At 37.4% G+C, this 18,379-nt stretch overlaps 1 protein-coding gene across 1 annotated transcript in view; it reads right to left on the bottom strand.

Annotated features, from left to right (window-relative positions):
- The window catches only part of JMY (junction mediating and regulatory protein, p53 cofactor), a 64,635-nt gene that overhangs the window by 18,894 nt on the left and 27,362 nt on the right, over nt 1-18,379 (bottom strand). Inside the window, exons 3-4 of the mRNA XM_010582860.1 lie at nt 7,668-7,818; nt 5,274-5,443 (exon numbers count right to left, since the gene is read on the bottom strand). Coding sequence (XP_010581162.1) covers nt 5,274-5,443; nt 7,668-7,818 — 321 coding nt within the window. The remainder of the gene's footprint in view (nt 1-5,273; nt 5,444-7,667; nt 7,819-18,379) is intronic.

Genomic DNA, 18,379 nt, shown 5'->3' with positions numbered 1-18,379 from the left:
TCTCCTTTCTGATTCTCCTCCCCATCCCACCAGAGGGGGGCAGGAGGAGTGAGCAAGCGGCTGCGTGGTCCTTTGTTACCGGCTGGGCTGAAACCACGACACAGACGTTCTATCATTAAAAAGGGATGTCTACCAAACAAAAATACAGGACCTAGCAAACTATACATTTTTAAAAATATTTGCTAGTATGTTTTTACATTACAGTGGTTTCTTCAAGGCGTAAAACTGTATCTGTAATTAATAGCCAGATTTGGGTTTCCTTGGTTTTATTTATCACACATGTTTAAATATAACTATACTAAACCAGAAAGATACCTGTACTGAATTAAACCAAAGATCCATATTACTAAATAAATACCCTGTTTCAGACAAAGGTTAACTGCAAATATTCAGGAAGATGAAACATAGTAGGCAGCACAGTGATACCTCCCCTAAAATGCTTCACCAGCCTCTAGTGCAGCTTGCAGCACAGCTTAAGCCACAGTGCTACCTTTTATACAAAATAGACTTACTGGATTTTACTTCATAAATTTGTCCTATCCCTTTTTTTATAGCATGTATGCTTTTAGCACCTGCATCATTATCCACTGACAAGGATGTCACAGCTCAATTAAACACTAAGAAAACAGTCCTGTACAATACACTTCTTTCCATTTAAGATTGATAGAAGACCTGTGAATCAATTCTTGTAACATCTATTTTAAAAATTTCTTCTATTATATTTTATATTTACTGAATGCATTTTTTTTTTATCAACTATTAGCTTGAAAGGATCAATAAGTCCTTAAGTAAATATCATAAATCTTACAATCGATAATGTATAATTTATATGTTTTGGTCCAGTGTGACACCAGAAAGTCTTGTTATGCCATTCTGTTACTCTGCATCCATATTAAGTTACTAATTGTGACCAGAACAGTAAATGACATAATGATGGCATATTTGGAGTGAATTAGAGGCTAGTTTTCAAGACAAAAGGACTGATTCTCTTGAACCTTCCAGTTTTTCTATATAAGAGGGATAATGTTCATTGGTCAGGCAGGGTATCTGGGGTTTTGGCATTTCTAAAGGATTTTCTCACTGTAAAAACATATATCATTGCAACAAAACGTGGTGGGGTTTTTTTTGGGGGGGGGGTCTCTTTTGGTTTTTGTTTGTTTGTTTACATTAAGGATATGTCATTCAAAATTCTACCACAATTAAGAACTTTTGCTTTGTCTGTGAAATTCACTGAAACTTATGCGCTTTTTTTTAAAAAAAAAAAAAAAAGATGTTCCCAAATTTAAGCCCACAGCCTTTGTATAAAGACTGCATAGAGACATCTTCAAGCCATCTTCAAAAGCATCAGCTTATCAAGTTATAGCAGCTCAGTACTTCACTCAGCTGCACTGGTGTCTGCCTGATAAGCGACCTGTCTTACAACTGAATCATAGCTCTACAAGCATATATTACAGATGCTGCCAGCTACCTGGTCTATTTAAGGGGTACAACACCACTATATTCAGTTTTCAGGTGCAACACAAATGGGAAATTAATATTGTTATATGGTTCTCAGGCAGCTATCCTAGCTACATAATAGACCCTCATGAAAAAGAAAAGTGGGAACCTTTAATTTCAACCATTTATGTTAAAACTTTATGAGAGATATGATACATGTGTGATAACTCAATATCATCACTCTTGGGAAAATGTCAGTATTTTTTGTTAATAATTTAAGGAGTGGTTCAATTCTTAATGTTACAAGTTGCTATCCAATCCCTACTAGTAATTTGCTGCCTCCTTGGTAGATCTCAGGCTGATCAACACAGTGAAAGAAACACAAAGAACTTTAACACAAGAATGTTACGGGAAAGAAACATTTTGCACCTGGACAAAGAATTAGAACTGAGGAGATCCGAGTTCGATTTCCTGCTATGCCACAACCTCTTGCGTTAACTCAGGCAAATAATTTAATCTCTCTGTCCCTTATGTTCTTTGTTGTCTCACTGATAACAAAGTGCAGAACTTAAGCAGGAACTTAGGTTTCTTAATAGTTCTAAGGGAGAAATGTATCACCTGTAAACCCACACACTGTTAATAAAGATATTAATGGGTTAAAACAGAAAGCCTCTGACAAGAACTATGAACATACATACCAAAGGGACAGATGACAAAATTAATAGAAAAATAGGCAAACATGGAATACAGAAGTGAGGGCCATCAAATCCAGCTTTCCACCACCATGGAATGCTTTCAGACAAATCTAAAATGAACTGCTTTCATAAACTGAGTTCTTAAAATAATTTCCATGTTGTTATTGTTGTTCTTATTCTGCTTTTGTAAAAACTAAACCAAAAAGTTTCCACAAAACTCTGTATTTGTTACTCCCATTGGAAGTCTGTTCCAGATACTCCCTCCTAACTGCCAGGAAACTTCTTCCATATTTCCAATGTATTCACAATCAGATAATACCATTTGTTCTTGGGCCAGTACTGAACTGCAACACGCATTGCTCTTGCCTAATATTTATTCCCTTTAGTACTTTTGTAGAGAGCAATTTTATATCATCTGAGCCTTCATTTTATTTGTCAAAACAACTTCAACTCCTCTTGTAGAACAGACTCGTCATTCCTGGCATCGTTGTGGTAGTCCTCCCTCTAACTACTCCAGTTAGAACTAATCTTTATTGGGTGATCAGAAATGCGTGTAAGAAAGATGTAGAATAAATCTAACAACTCGATGTACAGCAAGACTAACACTTCTCCCTTTGCTGGAAATACCTGATCTGACAGACTGGAGAGCATCTGCTGCTGTACCACCCTGTTGCATTGGTGGCTCAATCACATTGCTACCAGGTTATAAAGTTATTCTCATTTGCTGTCATTTACAAAGTAATTAACCTGCAGTTCACAGTAAAAAATTGTATTACTTTTCCGTAGCTATATATATGAATAGCTATTATTAAATTTTCTATTATCCAGCCTTTTAAGTAATCTGTTACTGTTCAGATGGAATACAAAGTCATGTTTCAATCCACCCCATGTGAATCCTGACTGTTCTCTAGTTCAAGTATTATTTTAACTTGTCACTGTTGCTGTCTGAGAAGCCTCAGAAGGAGGGAGTAAAATTCAGAAAAAAACTCAGGTCTTTAAGTGTGAATATGGAAGCTTATCCTCAAAATAAACAGAAAATCATTTTAAAGAATTTATAAATTATTTTAAGGGAAACACGGAGCACTCTCACCACTGATAAAAGGCAGGCTTTCACTCATAACTAGCAACTTGTGGAACAAAAGCACTACTCCAACCAATTAAGTATCAGGAGTCAATTACAGTCAGGCCATGATACTAGAGGATACAATATTATAAAAAAAAAAAAAGAGGTTAAGATGATCACTCACAATTAGTATCCTGGGCAATCAGAAAAATTTCAGACACTAAAAGAAACATCTTTTCCCCTTGAAAAGGATGTACCACTGGTTTTATAAACTTTTTTCTTTTCCAGGACTAAATGTTCAAAAATCCATAGACAACCTGCTGAACACCAACAGTGTCCTCATAAACAGTCAGATCTGGTCTTTGCTCTGAATTGTCATTCTTTCTGTCTTAATCCTCAACTCAAACCCTGATAAATTAGTTTCTTGAGCATTTTAGTCTTTTTCAAAGGAACATCCTGTTTTCATCTTCTGTGCCTAGAAAACAGTAGCTAAATGGTTTGCCAGAGAAGGTATTTCAGTTCTGCAAGTATCTTCTTTATGGTAAGACTGCAACCCTTCTTCTCCAGTATGGGATTCCTAGTCATGTTTGCCACATCCAACTTTGCATACTTAAAGCTTTTACATTCTCAAAGCAAAAAAAAAAGATGTTTCAGAAAGAAGTTGGACCTCATATCTCCCCATCACCATGTTTTGACCCAGAGCTCTACCTTGTAATACACCATCCCAAAGCACCATGTCCATGCATGTCCATCAGATGTTTATTATTTCTCTGTTCCCAAAAGCCCCAAACTCGTTCAGAGCCTTTCATCCCCCTATATACTGCAACGAACCTCTCCTTTTCCTATGCAGCCCCTAATGCTTTTGCACATCAGAACAATCGCTCATTTACCAGACTGAGAGCTCATTCAACAAAAATTCATGGAAAGTCTCCACTGGGAGAAAAATAAGATGTGCTACAGAAAAGACGATGTGTAGCTGCTCTAAATATGTGAACATATTCAATATATATTTCCAATTAGTACTGCTGGATTCTCTCATCAATTCTTAGCTAAGGATAGCAATAGCCTGATAAACTCAGGTTTCCAGATAACTCTTGGCTTTCTAAATCTAAAAAGCATTGAAATTGAGCAAACTTTTTATTTTCTTGCTCTGGGTCTTGCATGTACTATGTCTTCCTTGCAGATCAAGCTGTCTTCTACAGAAGCTCCTAAAATAGGCACATAGTCTGTCAGGGTTATGAACCACCAATCTATACAGTGCTGAAGTCGTGAATTCTCTGAATAACCTTTTCATAACAGAGCCACTGGTTTAGTCAAATTTTGCTGAAACATTTCAAAAGCACTCTGAAAACAAGCAACTGATTGGATAGACTGTAAACTAACATTAGTATGACAGAAAGTTCTTAGCACCAAATATCTGTATGATAGCAAATTTTAAAAGAGTATTTGTAGCGTTTCTGCTTTTGAGAAGGTGTCATAAAACCCAATAAATGTGGGGTTTTTCTACTAAGACATTTAAACACAGTTTAATGCATGCACTCTTTCCTCAGGAAAGCTGTAGCTAGCACAACCCTCTCTGGAAGACTGCCTTAATAATTAGGGTAAGCAGAGACAAAGACAGTACAGTACAACAGGCTAGTCAACTGTATATTTACTAATGTTCAGACACCTTCCATCTGGAATATCAGAGCTACTCTGAAAAGGTGGTCATGCCTCTGAGGCCTTAAGTGTGGAGATTACATAGCAGCAGATTTCTGTCCTATTCCTTCTCTTCATTTTAGTCATCTCAGTGGATAGTTGTAAACATTAACAGTAAAAACTATCATCCTGACTGACTAACCAGGAAAAGGTGAACAGAAAACATAAGTGGCAGAAGAAACACCACACCTACATTGCAACTCCATTTGACTAACATGGTAGAGTGTAGTAAAAGTTTAAATACAGACTTTTGTTATTAAAAGCTGAAAAATAATGACTTTCAGGTGTGGGGGTTTTTTGTTTTAAGTACATCAACACTCTTTAAGGTTTGCTTTTTTTCTGCATGGTTTATTTTTCTACTTATTGGTATGAAAAATTACCTCCTCTTTCAGCGCATGTTTCTTCTGCTCCAAACAGATTTCTTTAGCACGCATCAACTGCAAAGTCTCCTTAGAAACTGCATACTGAAGCTTTTCCATACGTTCCACTGCTGCTGCCCATGCTGCCTTACCAAATTTTTTCTGGTCTGCTCGCATTCGATCATACACAGCTACAGAAGGGAAGAAAAGGCAGATAGCTTACCATCTACTCTTCAGGTCACTAGTGATTCTACTGCTGAGACAATGCACACATTTGTACCCAAAAGCATACAAAATTCTCTTAGCAGGGAGCAGTCATTCTACAGAGTACTAAGGTTCAAATCTAGGATGTAAGTACTCTTAGGATTCATGTAAACATGCAATTAGGTATTTGTTGATGGTTTTATCATTGTAATTCCAATTTTTGTTATCCACAGAAGGACCATTCTGAATACAAAGTACCTGACCACTTGAACCAATGGTTCAGAATTCTTGACTTAATAAAAATATCTCATTAATGCTACCACGTGGTCTTAAACTGCATCCCAAATTTTCCCTGCTTCTGAAAGCACAAATTATCAGCTACTAAAGTCTCCAGTTTCCCTTAATAACTTCTATAGTGCAGTCGTAAGTTTAAACAAATCTGCAGATTGAAAAAAATTATAATTTAAAATAAAAATTTCAGCTTGATCTCAAGTACAATTCTGTAAGAATACTGAATTAAATTTAAATAACATCTATCTTTTCACTCAAAATGCTGGTTGCTTCACAAATCACTTCAAAATAAGTAAACAAATTATAATCTGATCTTAATACGCAGAGGCGAATGAGAATCTTTTCATGAAGACTTCAGAGTAGCACAAGTCCCTTGCCTGATTCAGATTTTCTGCTCTTGAGCTCCAGGCAACATCTAAGCTGACACACATGAGATTTTCACCATTTTTAATATATAGAACAATCACATGATACTGTACACTTAGCTTTGCAAAGCAAAAACCACGGAGGCCACACAATCAAAGGGGAGGCATTCAGTCCCCAGGTGCTAAAAGATATTACATGCAGTTGTTAGGTAATAAAAAATATATGTTCTCATGTGTTTTTCCTCTGCCATCTGTTAGTGTTTTGGTATGTAAGACCACACTGTGATCAGCAGGAGGCCAAAAAAACCCAAAACATAACAAAACGGGCAAACAACCTGTCTACCAAAGTTCTATGGTTGTAAACAGTCTCCAGGCATTTCATTTCCCAGTGTTTTTCCCCACAATCTTAACTGCTGTACATAAAAAAAGCATGTGAACAAAACAAAAATAAATAACTGTAAATACACATTCTTCATCAACTAACTGGGTATTTTATTAGCTGCCTTTGTCATACTGGAAAAGGAACCGAACTGATTAAATACATTTAGAATTTGCTCTAATTAAATTCATTCCAACATGCTTGACTGGTTTAGTCACTTTTTCAAAATGGTGGAGTTTCATGTTATCCTTAACATGGGTTGTCACCGAAAGGAATCATTTTGCAGTGACTGCTTCTCTTGAGGCACATCTAGCAGTCATGCAGGGAGATGACAAGAAACCTAGCCATCCAAAAATATTTTCTCCCAGGGGTATGGCTCATTTATCTGGTTGCACAATGACTATCACCAAGGCAAAGAAAGAAACAGCAACCCGCAGCCAAGCAGGGAAGACAGTGGGACATAAACCCTGTCAGTAGTAGCCCACAGTCAAACGAAATGAAGTGACATGAACCCACATCCTCGGGTGTGTTTGACCTAATAAACTGATTATTTAAGTTAAAATGGTACAAGGATGAGAGTGCAGATGTACATGGCAAGTCATATGACCTGGTTTTACTGCACCAACTCTTTAGTAAAACTGCTGCATTCTTCAAGCATAGAAATGCCAAGGTTATATCCATGAAGATTTCTGATTAACAGAGCAGCTTTCACTAAGTAGTCAAACTGAGCTGTTGCTTAATATTTAGAGCTATGAAAAAAACAAAAAATCACTGAAAGGCAGGGGAGACAGGAAAAGGAAATGAATTGAAAGGTAATAAACACTTACTATGGTGGTCTGCCATATCCAGTACAGAAGACAGAATCCATCACAGACTCTATGCTTCCTAAATCCTTTGCAAATGTACAATGCAGCTAATACAATCACATTGAGAAAGTCATTGTGAAACTTTTATCTAAAATTTCTATTCTGCTCACTTCTGTTGCTATTCTGAAAAAGCTTATTGGTAAAAGATTCGAATAGACACAGAAGAAAAAAAAATGGGAATGACAACTGCATTTTCTGCATGGAGGATTGATGAAAAAAATAAGTAACAGTACAATACAGAACATGGCAAACATTAAATAAATTTTTAAAGATCTTTTATTTGATGGATAGGATAGTAGAAAATAACTACCTTTCTGTGTTTTAGCTGTTATTTCAAAGTATTTAACTGTAAGATCTTGAATAGAAAGCACAGCCATGTGGGCTTTTCTCTGCCAATCAGCATCTTCTTTTTGCAGACTCTCAATTCTTCTGGGGCCTAGGTAGTCATTCTCTATCGAGATCTGAAAATAAATCAGTCCATAATTAACAACAAAATTAATTGTTGCTATTTTGCCAACAGCAACGAGTTTCAAGGTGGTTAAGAAAGAAAGAAAAACAAAAAGGAGAGAAAACTACCAGCAAATCACCATGGCTTCCATTCAACAGAAAAAAACTCATTGAAGAGCTCCCTTCTGTTGAAAAAGTACATCCATGGTTTCATTACTATTCTTTCTGGAAGCACAAAAACTGAAATGTAAATTTGATTTCTCAGCATGTTTTTGTTAAATATCTTATCACCTTCAGATAACAAGCATGCTTCATCCAGGCTTTCTTCCAGCTTGAAATATTTCATTTTGAAGTAAATGAATGCTTTTCAGTCAGAACAAAGCTAGAAACAGAGATGTCTTGGGGTAGTGGTAAGTGATCACCACCATTTTAGTAGTTTTTTCTTTGTTATAGATGACTTTTAAAAACATATTTTCCTAGTGCCTGGGAGTTCAAATATCTTTTCATTGCCAAGATCAAGGTAATTATCTTGAACTATCTGAAGCAAGTAAAAGATTTGGAGTTTCTTTTAAAAATTAATAAAAATATAGTATGCTCTCCCAAAACTTGAAATTTTTACACACTCTTTAAGTCCCACTATACACAACAGACTATATGTCTAAGTAATTAAATATTTAAGCCTGCTCCTGTAACACCAAAGCCTTAATTCTGAATATTTTTCATTTACCTCAGTCAGGAAGAAACCTCACTGGTATAGACAAAACCCCCCAAACCAAAAGTGCTCATAATCTTATATGTCCCCAGATATTTTAACCTGAAGTTCTAATGGCTCAGATATCAATCTTGATTTCACAAAGCTTCAATTTGGTCTCAAACTCTATAGTTGAACTGGAAACAATAGGTTTTTAAGTGACTGTTCAGGATCTACCTCTGCATATCCACTCATCCCATCTCTTAGAAGGATAAGTTTTATAAGTAAAAATATATAGACACCCTCTAAGTAATTGTGCATTTCTTGAGAAATGTTTAAACTAGTTTAATAAGGTATTTTAATATACTTATGTATTTCTAAAACCCTTAGAAAGGCAACAGGCAAAATAAAAATGTGGACAAATGATAAGAGTAATAATTTCACTAGATAGGTTATAACATGTAATTCAATGGAGCACATATGTACCATGATTCCCACAGGGAACGCTTATGAGTGGACAGACAAGAGTTTCCAAATAAATGTCAAACTGTATGTATATACCAGTGAATGATGACGGGTGAAGTTAATGCTTTCCACTTACGCAGAACTCTGAAACAGCAAGTTCCTTTGAGAAGCAGGATAAAAAACAATACAGTTAAAAGTCTTCCTTTTCTATTCCTTGGTAAAGATGAGGTAATTTGATACTGGAATTTACACAGGATCACTGAGTAATGTGAGTAACATTCTTGTTAGGCATCATTTCTAAGAGAGTAAGAAGCCTCGAAGTAACATTTCTTCATCAAGTTTTGCCTGCCAAAACATTATTCACATATGGTGCAAGCTAAAGAGATTTATGACGGCATAATACAATTGTATCTTTGTTCCGTGGAGCAAGTATTTACAAGTAACAAAAAAGGGAAGCACTTTTTCATTAACTGCAATCCCAAGTATGTCATCCGTGCCATCACTGACACTGAGGGTATTCATACAGCAAGGCACAGAAAACCCAAGAAGACTTTGCTTTAGCAATACCCATACAAGTATGCATAGTATGTGCAACCATAAGCAGATGGTCATGAACCTGAAAAGCTTTAGAAACTGGAGGAACAAGGAAGAAGATGGGATTGTGAACATTTATGAGGATGGACCAGTTCAACCTGGTACAGTTACTGATGCATACCTTCCCCTTGCCTTTATTCATCTGCAAGCAGCATACTCCACAAATGTCTACTGTCTGGATGAAGGTCCTCAAGTAGTTGCGTGAACAAGAACAGACCAACACCATGCCTTAAGGCTGCAGAAACAGTGGCATGCAGCAACAGTGGCAGGCTTAACAAAAGTCTGAAAGGAGCCCCAGAAAGATATACAGGACTGAAGCAATTGCCTAATGCTGCTTGAGCTGACCTGCCCTGATGCTTAGCAGTCTTATAGCCTATACCTACACAGCTTCATTATCTAGCAAGAAAGTCGAACCCTTAGAATTATTGACCATAAACATGAACAGATGAAGATTCTTCTTGAAGTGTCTTGTAGTACAATCAAAAGACCAAGGTACATCTAATGTTCATGTTTGAACTCTGCATTCTGCAGCTTGGATAAGGGACACGCACACTATGTTAACTTTCTGGCTCTGAAGCCATGAAATGATGGAGGGATGTGCTGGTTTTGGATCCATGCTGAAAACAGTGTTGATAATTCTGGGATGTTTTAGTTATTGTTAAGCAATGCTTACACAGACTCAGGGCCTTTTCTGCTTCTCACACCACCCCACCAGCGAGCAGGCTGGGGGGGCACAAGAAGTTTGGAGAGGACACGGCTGGGACAGCTGACCCCAACTGACCAAAAGGATATTCCATACCATATGACATCATGCTCAGCAATAAAAGCAGGGGGAAGAAGAAGGAAGGGGTGACGTTCGGAGCGATAGCATTTGTCTTCCCAAGTAACTGTTATGTGCGATGGAGCCCTGCTTTCCTGGAGATGGCTGAACACCTGCCTGCCAATGGGAAGTGGTGAATGAATTCCTTGTTTTGTTTTGCTTGCGCGCACGGTTTTTGCTTTACCTATTAGACTGTCTTTAACTCAACCCATGAGTTTTCTCACCTTTAGCCTTCTGGTTCTCTCCCCATTCCACTGAGTGGGATTAAGCGAGCAGTTCGGTGGTGCTCTGTTGCCAGCTGGAATTAAACCACAAGGGAGGAGGCTCTCATTGTTTCAAAGGGAACGTCCATTCAACAGGTGAAGAGAGAATCTTGGTGCCAGTGGGGAACAGTCTTTGACAGGTGAAAAACTCCAGCTGCTTCCTTGAGAAAGGTGGCTAGCTACAAGCTGAGGATGAACCTTAAACTGAAAAGCTTGTTCCCTTCACATTCGAAGCTGTTGGACCAGAGTACGTTGCTTGTTCCAACAACCATTTAACAGCTATGCCAGCCAGAGGCAACTGAGGTTCAGGGTGACAAATTCAGAATGAGAAAGTACAAAAACAAGCAAGAGCTGCAAATGCTCAGAAGATCCAGGATCCCAGGCTGATTCCTGGAGTAACAGTCCTTAGCCACAGAGGTCTTTGTAACTCTTTGGATAGTCTAGTTAAGTTCAGGATAACAGTGTGACCACTTGCTGCCACTTGCTGCCAGCAGAAGGCATCTCAGAACATTCATGGGGCAGCAGGTGTCAAATGGATCAAAAAAACTGCAGGGAAGTTAACTATCTATCAGCATGCTTGGCATTGTGTATTACATAGGTAGTCTTTTACCTAGAGCAGCCAGAGATATTCTCATGTAAGGGAGAAGGAAAGCAATCGAGTTGCTCTAATGTTTCACTTCATGAGAGGATCTAATTTTGGGCAAAGCAGACTTGTCAGAAGGAGACTCCAGAAAGGTATTCAATAAACCCAGTCTGCACTGCATCCTTGAAGACAGATGCTTGCTTCCCAGCTTTGTTTCTATTAGGTCAATGACTTTCTGAGTGGCAGCAAACTTTAAGTCCCCTTTAGTACCTTGGAAGTTGCAGTCTCTGGGGTCTAGCTGTCTGCTGCTCTCTGCTTCTCCCAGCAGGCTTGCAGTGTTCCTGCCCAAGCTTACTTTCCTGGGCTTGCCTGACATACACACCCTGTGGCCTCTGAGAGCCTCTCCATTGACCTGAATGTCCTCCAGTGCTCCCTGTGGGAAAAGCAATCTTTTCCCATCCAGCCAGTGCACTCCACCTGATTCAATTTCTCCATCAAGAAATGTAACAAAGAAAAATGGAGTTATTAAAAAAATCAATGTAAAAGAAAATACTGCTAGCAACATTTCCAAAAGTAATTACTGTCATTCTTTATAATCAAGACCAAATAACTGTGACAAACTAAAAGACAGAGTCCATGCAAACAGCCACTTTTGGCCATGTACCTGGCACACTCTGGGGAAACATGGAAAAGATAGCCATACTGTGATTGTAAATACTGACAATCACCAGTCACTTGAGAGAAGAATTATCAGTTTTCAAGTGCAATCTAGAAAATTATTATAATCTCCCAGTTATTAATGAAATTTAAGCTTGTCATCCTTTCAGAGCAGGACAGACAACCACCAGAGGAAAACAGGGATGAACAACTGAGACACACTGGTAAAATATACATGGTCCCCTTTGACAAATGGCTGTCTGAGCACTACGGCCCAGTCCAGTAAAGTGCCACTACAGCAAATATATACAAACATAAACTGAAAATTGTGATTTCATATAAGTAATATAATTTGGGTGCATTTACATAGAAAATAGAAAATCTTTAATGTTTGTGCTGGTTTTGGCTGGGATAGAGTTAATTTTCTACATAGTAGCTGGGATAGTACTACCTTTTGGATCTGTGCTGAAAACAGTGTTGATAATTTGAGGAGGTTTCAGTTACTGTTGAGCAGTGCTTACACAGAGTCAAGGCCTCTTCTGCTTCTCACACCACCCCACCAGCAAGCAGGCTGGGGAGGCACAAGAATTTGGGAGGAAACACAGCTGGGACAGCTGACCCCAACTGACCACAGGGATATTCCAGACCATATGACAGCATACTCATTATATAAAGCTGGGGGAAGGTGGGAATGTTCAGAGTGATGGTGTTTGTCTTCCCAAGTAACCATTATGCGTGATGGAGCCCTGCTTTCCTGGAGATGGCTGAACACCTGCCTGCCGATGGGAAGTGCTGAGTGAATTCCTTGTTTTGCTTTGCTTGCGTGCATGGCTTTTGCTTTACCTATTAAGCTGTCTTTATCTATTAGTTGCTGGCTAGGGTTAAACCATGACAATGTTACCATAGGAACTAGAATGTAAGCCCATGAAAAAAAATGGTAGTTTAACTAAGGGAAGACCACAGCTGTAATAGGGAGAAGAGCTGGGGAAGAAAGACAGGGAACCTGCCTCTGGAGGTCGCAGCTTATGAAGAATATACAGCAGCTCTCCTTCTCACCTACACCACCTTCACAGTGGAAGTGACCACTGTCTCCGTTTACCTTAGCTAAGAATTTAAAAAGGAAAAGGGAAATGTATGTGGACCATTAACTAGCAACATGAAGAGGCTCATGAGTTTTGAAGACTTTGTTTTCTATATTCTCTTCACTAATTACTCAGCTTGATCTAAAACAGTAACTCTCATTACAGAATTAAAGTAAGCTCTTACGTGCTTCTGCATTCCATTACTGTTTGCAATGCACGCATAACATGTTTATGCTTCATTTTGCTCACCGCACACCTTTATGATGCGAGCATCTTTTGTTTTTATAGTCCATAAAAGAGCACAGGTCATTTTATAGACTAAACAGAAACATATTTTTTAAATTACTGATGTCCATGTCAGATGTGACTAAGAGAAAGCACCAAAGAATTGAAATGGACAGAGTGAGGAAAGAAAAACTAAGAACTGCTGTCATCTAATTGACATTTCTTTTAAACATATGTATCTATTTTTTGATTCAGTAAAAATTTATTTTAGTTAAAAATTAAGAAACTCTGATATAATTGAGGGTTTTTCTAACCTAAAAGGCTTTTCAGTTCCCTAACACTTTCTCAAATTTACTTTCTCATCTGGAAGTTCCTCATTTGGACTCAATGTTCTGCAGAAAGTGTGGTCTAACAGACAAACCTCTCATCTCACAGCCAGATCACACAGCCAAATCTATAGTTTCTCTTCTAGTAATCACTTTCTCAAAAAAAACATTCCAGCTAGTCTTACTAAAAAAATTATATTCTCTTTCAGAAGAATCCAAGCCTCATGGCCAAACCAGCTAAGATTTTTTTTCCCCTGACAATGAAACTCGCTTTTGAAGACCTTCATGTTTTGCAAGCTTTATTTCAGATAATGCTTCAAAATAAGAAAATTATGGCAGCTTTCACAAAAGTGGTTGTCAGAAAGCAAACAAGAAGAGGAAGAAACAGCAGAAGCCATCAACTTCAACACAACATGTAAACATCTATTTCTATCAGCTACTTCTTCAGAGTAACAGAACATAAAAGAACACATTTTTACACCATATGGATATGTTTCTGAAGGAAAACAAATTAGTTCTTCAGAGGAAACAGAACTGAAAGGAGGTGCCTAATCTAGCCTATGCTCAAGTAAGAATGAATCAGAGAAGCAAGACTCTTCTACGGGAATCATTCTTCTGGAAAAGTTCACAGATTGTTGTTGAGCTTTGAAGGAGTAAAGTAAGTTTATTGTGAGAAGGTATGAGAAACAGGCCTGCAACTATAGGATTTTCTTAAGTTGTATGTAGTATACATCTAAATAAATAGACCTCAAGGGTCTTTAATACTTTCCAGGTTCTTTCTGAAGACTGCTGGGACAAGAATGGACAAGACTGACAGAAATAGACTTGGGCCAGGTCACATTATAGCTTAGGCAGGGATCTGTCACATCTGCCCAGCTCCCTTTGTTATCCTTCCCCTAGACAGTCTTGTAATAGGCAACAAAGGAGAAAACCATGAGATCTAACAACAGTAAGTCGGTTAATTAAAAGAACAAAAAAAAAGTAAGTTGAGGTAGCACTACAGATTGCAGAGGCAATATACAGAAAGGAAGCAGCTTCATACATAAAGGAGTGTTTCAGCTCAAACACACAGCTACCTTACTTCTGACACATTCCAAGAGGCCAAACAACCCATTCCAACCACAGCCTGCTGGGTATAGTAAGCAGAAAGCATGCATTCCAGCTTCATCATCCATTCAGGGATTTCTCAAAATTAGTCTTACAGGTTTTAATTTACCTATGCTCCCAGCTGGTAACACAAACCCAGCAGTACTTCCCAAAATAAGTTATAAACCCGTATGTACAGCCCCAAATATATTAATTGAAAGCACTCAGCTGTAAAAAGGGCTTTACAGATTTACCAGTTTTATCCTAATGAATACTGACATGGGCTTTAATGTTAATACATACAAACTAACTGAGATTGGGTGGTCTAGATTCCTTAAAATATCTGGAGACTGGGACTAGTAATACAAACTACAGGGGTTTCGATTATCTTAATCAAAATACAGGAGAACAACATACACAATTCAATAAAGATAAAGACTGCAAACAAAGTAACAAACTAAAAAGCAAACAAGATGTTAGGACATACAGAAAGAAGACTGAACAATAATGGCATTGTACTACAAAGTGCAGTGGTGAATGTTTTTTCCAGAACTATGGATAATGCTGAAAACTTAGGTATTCAGAAGAGGAAAATCATAGAAGATTAAGGTTATGGCAAGAGTAAGAGGAATGACTGGGATTATTCAACTGTCTTTTTCCCCAGACACATAGAAGTGTACATAAAGGAGCATTAAAACTACTAAGTTAAGGTATTTTATACTGGTAATTGACAGAATTAAGGCTAAATTGTGCACCCAGAGTTATGCCTTCCTTATTTATCCATGTGTATATCATAAAAGCTTTATTTACATTTCAGCTTCATGGACTGAGCTTCAGGCCAGAAAAAATTCACCTTCAAAAAGAAAGCTTCATTTTTTTTAAAAGAATATATATTTTTTTAATATGACATATTCTACTAGTTTTTTGAAAACTTTGTTTAAGCAAGTGAGCTCGAGTGTTAAAGCAAATGGGCTTGAGTGTTTCCGGACATTCTAGTTTCTGCTTATGGGTGAAAAGGATTTGAAGGATTTTTAAGTCTTCAGTTAAAAAAACCTTAATATATACAATAGACAAAATTTTAAGTGCGTCCATCAAGAATTCATCAAAATACGGCTGACAATTTTTATACACAAATACACTGAAAAAAGGAAAATAATAAGGACACAAGCATTAGACAAATATAGTATAAAGTCAACAAATATCATGAAAGCTTACAAAATTTTTTTCAGAGCACTATGGAAAAAAGTACTAGAATTCAAACTATTTACAGATTCAGGTAAACACAGACTTGAAAAATTTACACTCTCATGATGAAGTTTTTCTGTCTGTGAGGACCTTAAGCCCCCCTCCTCGCTCTCCACAGCCTGCACAACATTACATCAAAGTCTCTTCCTTCTTTCCTTCTCCCTCCCTACCTCCAACACTGCAAAAGAAAAAAATCATGCATCCCCAGTTTTCACCCTCCTTTACTCTGATCCTTGCAAGGACACAAAATTTATTATTTTCTGCATGTTTAACATCCTTTCAGAGTTTTGTCAAGATGCCTCTTTGAATGGATGCTCTGACTCTGCATCTTTTTGCACCGCTTCCCCCAATACCCTAATCTTAGATCAGATCCAAGGCTGTCCTGGCCCTCGCTTCCAACTGTAATTACTACTAGCAGTTGGAGAAAAAAAAACATTAAGACCCAAGGTATGGATATATTGATAACTCCCAACTTCTGTTACTAAATGGTTTAGAGGCTTCCTGAGTTGATGGCTAATCTGAATCATTGTTAAACAGCCACTGATGGGTCTGTCTTTTTCTGGAACACATATATACTGAGTGTCCATAGTAAACTGTCAAAATTATTGCCATAGAGCATGTAACGTGTGTTCAGTAAGAATTCAATTGTTTTTCCTTTATTTGCAGGCTGTTTTAAAGCACCACAAGTTCATTGGGGGCCCCCTATTTTTTTTTTTAGTATGAGAAAGACTGAAAGAAATCATTCAATATTTTCTTCCCCTCATAATTCATGATTTATAGATCTCTTTCTTATCTTACATGAATTACATGCTTTCCAAACTAAGGCAATCTGATTCATTTACTCCGTCCTTGCACTGAGGCTGTTTGCCGGGAAATACCCTTACTATACTCACTGCCATCCTGTAACTACTCTGATCCTACAGTATGTTTTGGAGAGGAAACACTAAAACTGCAGCATTCAAGATGCAAGTATACCATTGATATATACAAAGGTGTGATGTTTTCTATTTTGTTTTGGTGTTGTCCCCTCCCCATAATTCAAACCCCTTCTTTCCTCTTTCAAAATGCTGAATGGCAAGCTAGTTTTGGAGAACTCCTCAAGATAATTCTTATGCCTTTTTCCTCAGGAGTAACAGTTAATTAAGTGCATACAAATGTGCATGTATACTTTTGGAGGTTGTCATTGCCCTTCTGCACATGCATTACTTTTTATTTATTGACAATTTCACTTATATTTTATTATCTAGCCCAGCCTTTTGTAAGGGAACTTAAAAAAAAAAAAAAAACCAACAAAAACAACAAACCCCCCCAAACCCCAAACATTTTGGCATTCAAACACAATCAGATTTTTCTGCAAGTCTTATTAATCAGTTCTACAGTTGAGCAGTTTTGTACTCGTATTTACTTTGCAGACAGACAGATTTAAATGATCAGATACATGCCACAGTTTTGTAGTCAGCAACCTCATACAAAGAGTTCAGTTCCCTCACTGATTCAGACTACCAGCCTGCCTTCCATCAGATCTCTTGTTAAGAGCATTATTTTTTCAGAAAGCCCATAAACCCCTGATTTTAAGTCAGCAAAATGTTTTGCTATGAGTTCATACAATAGTCTAGAGGATTTCTAGTTCAGAATGTAAACAGACACTGACATACAACCCTTCTGAAACAGACTTTGAGACTATAAGGACTATAACAGCATAATTCAGCATATTATACCAGTTTCTTAAACAAGAATTCAATAGTTTCAACACAGTTTATGACCTTAATTTGCAAATCCAACAATTTTGCATAAACTTAGATTACCATTTCTTCCCTACTCTACAGGTTTTTCAAAAGCCAAATTTGTTTCACTATGATTCTGATGATATGATGACGCATCTTCAACTACAGATACACTGAAAGAGACTTCAGAATTCTCTGAAGTGTTTCAGTTTATCCAGTGAGTACAGCCTTAGCTTTTTTTACTAGACGTTTTTCATCAACTTGTTGTCAGCAAGTCACTAGCCTGTAACTACTGGAGTATTACCTGCAAAAGCGAGAGGAATGAAATTGAGCTGATTGCCATGCAAGTAATCTATACATTTTAATCAGTGCTGTTTTAGTGTCCTCCAATGTGCCTTGTGTAGCTTTGTTTTCCTGTTTTCCACTGCAAGACCACCATGCACTCAAAAATATTACATGAGGCTTAAAAAAAATAAAAAGGCACAGTTCAAAAACCAGCTCACTAAGACATCAGTTATTCTAGAGCCAATGATACAAACGTGGATTTAGTAATACAGAACTCATCCATTTGATGTATGGGAGCAACACTACAAATTGACAGTATGAAGCACTGACATCCACTCCCTTCCCCAAAACATCTTCAGTTGACTGTGAGACTTTTTTTAAAGTAATCTCTCTTTAAGTATTTTTTTTAAGTAATTCTATTTTGCTAGCTATTCTCATCACTAAATTTGTCTTCTCCTTTGAACTTGTTTCATGCTTTGTGAAAGTATTTTTTTAACCAAAAGTTAAAATGTTTAATGCAACATAATTT

The sequence above is a fragment of the Haliaeetus leucocephalus genome, unplaced genomic scaffold (genome assembly GCF_000737465.1).
Source record: "Haliaeetus leucocephalus isolate CR32 unplaced genomic scaffold, Haliaeetus_leucocephalus-4.0 Scaffold849, whole genome shotgun sequence".
In the NCBI taxonomy this organism is placed as follows: Eukaryota; Metazoa; Chordata; class Aves; order Accipitriformes; family Accipitridae; genus Haliaeetus; species Haliaeetus leucocephalus.
Note: the sequence above shows the minus strand (reverse complement) of the source record. Positions and strands in the feature narration are given on the sequence as shown.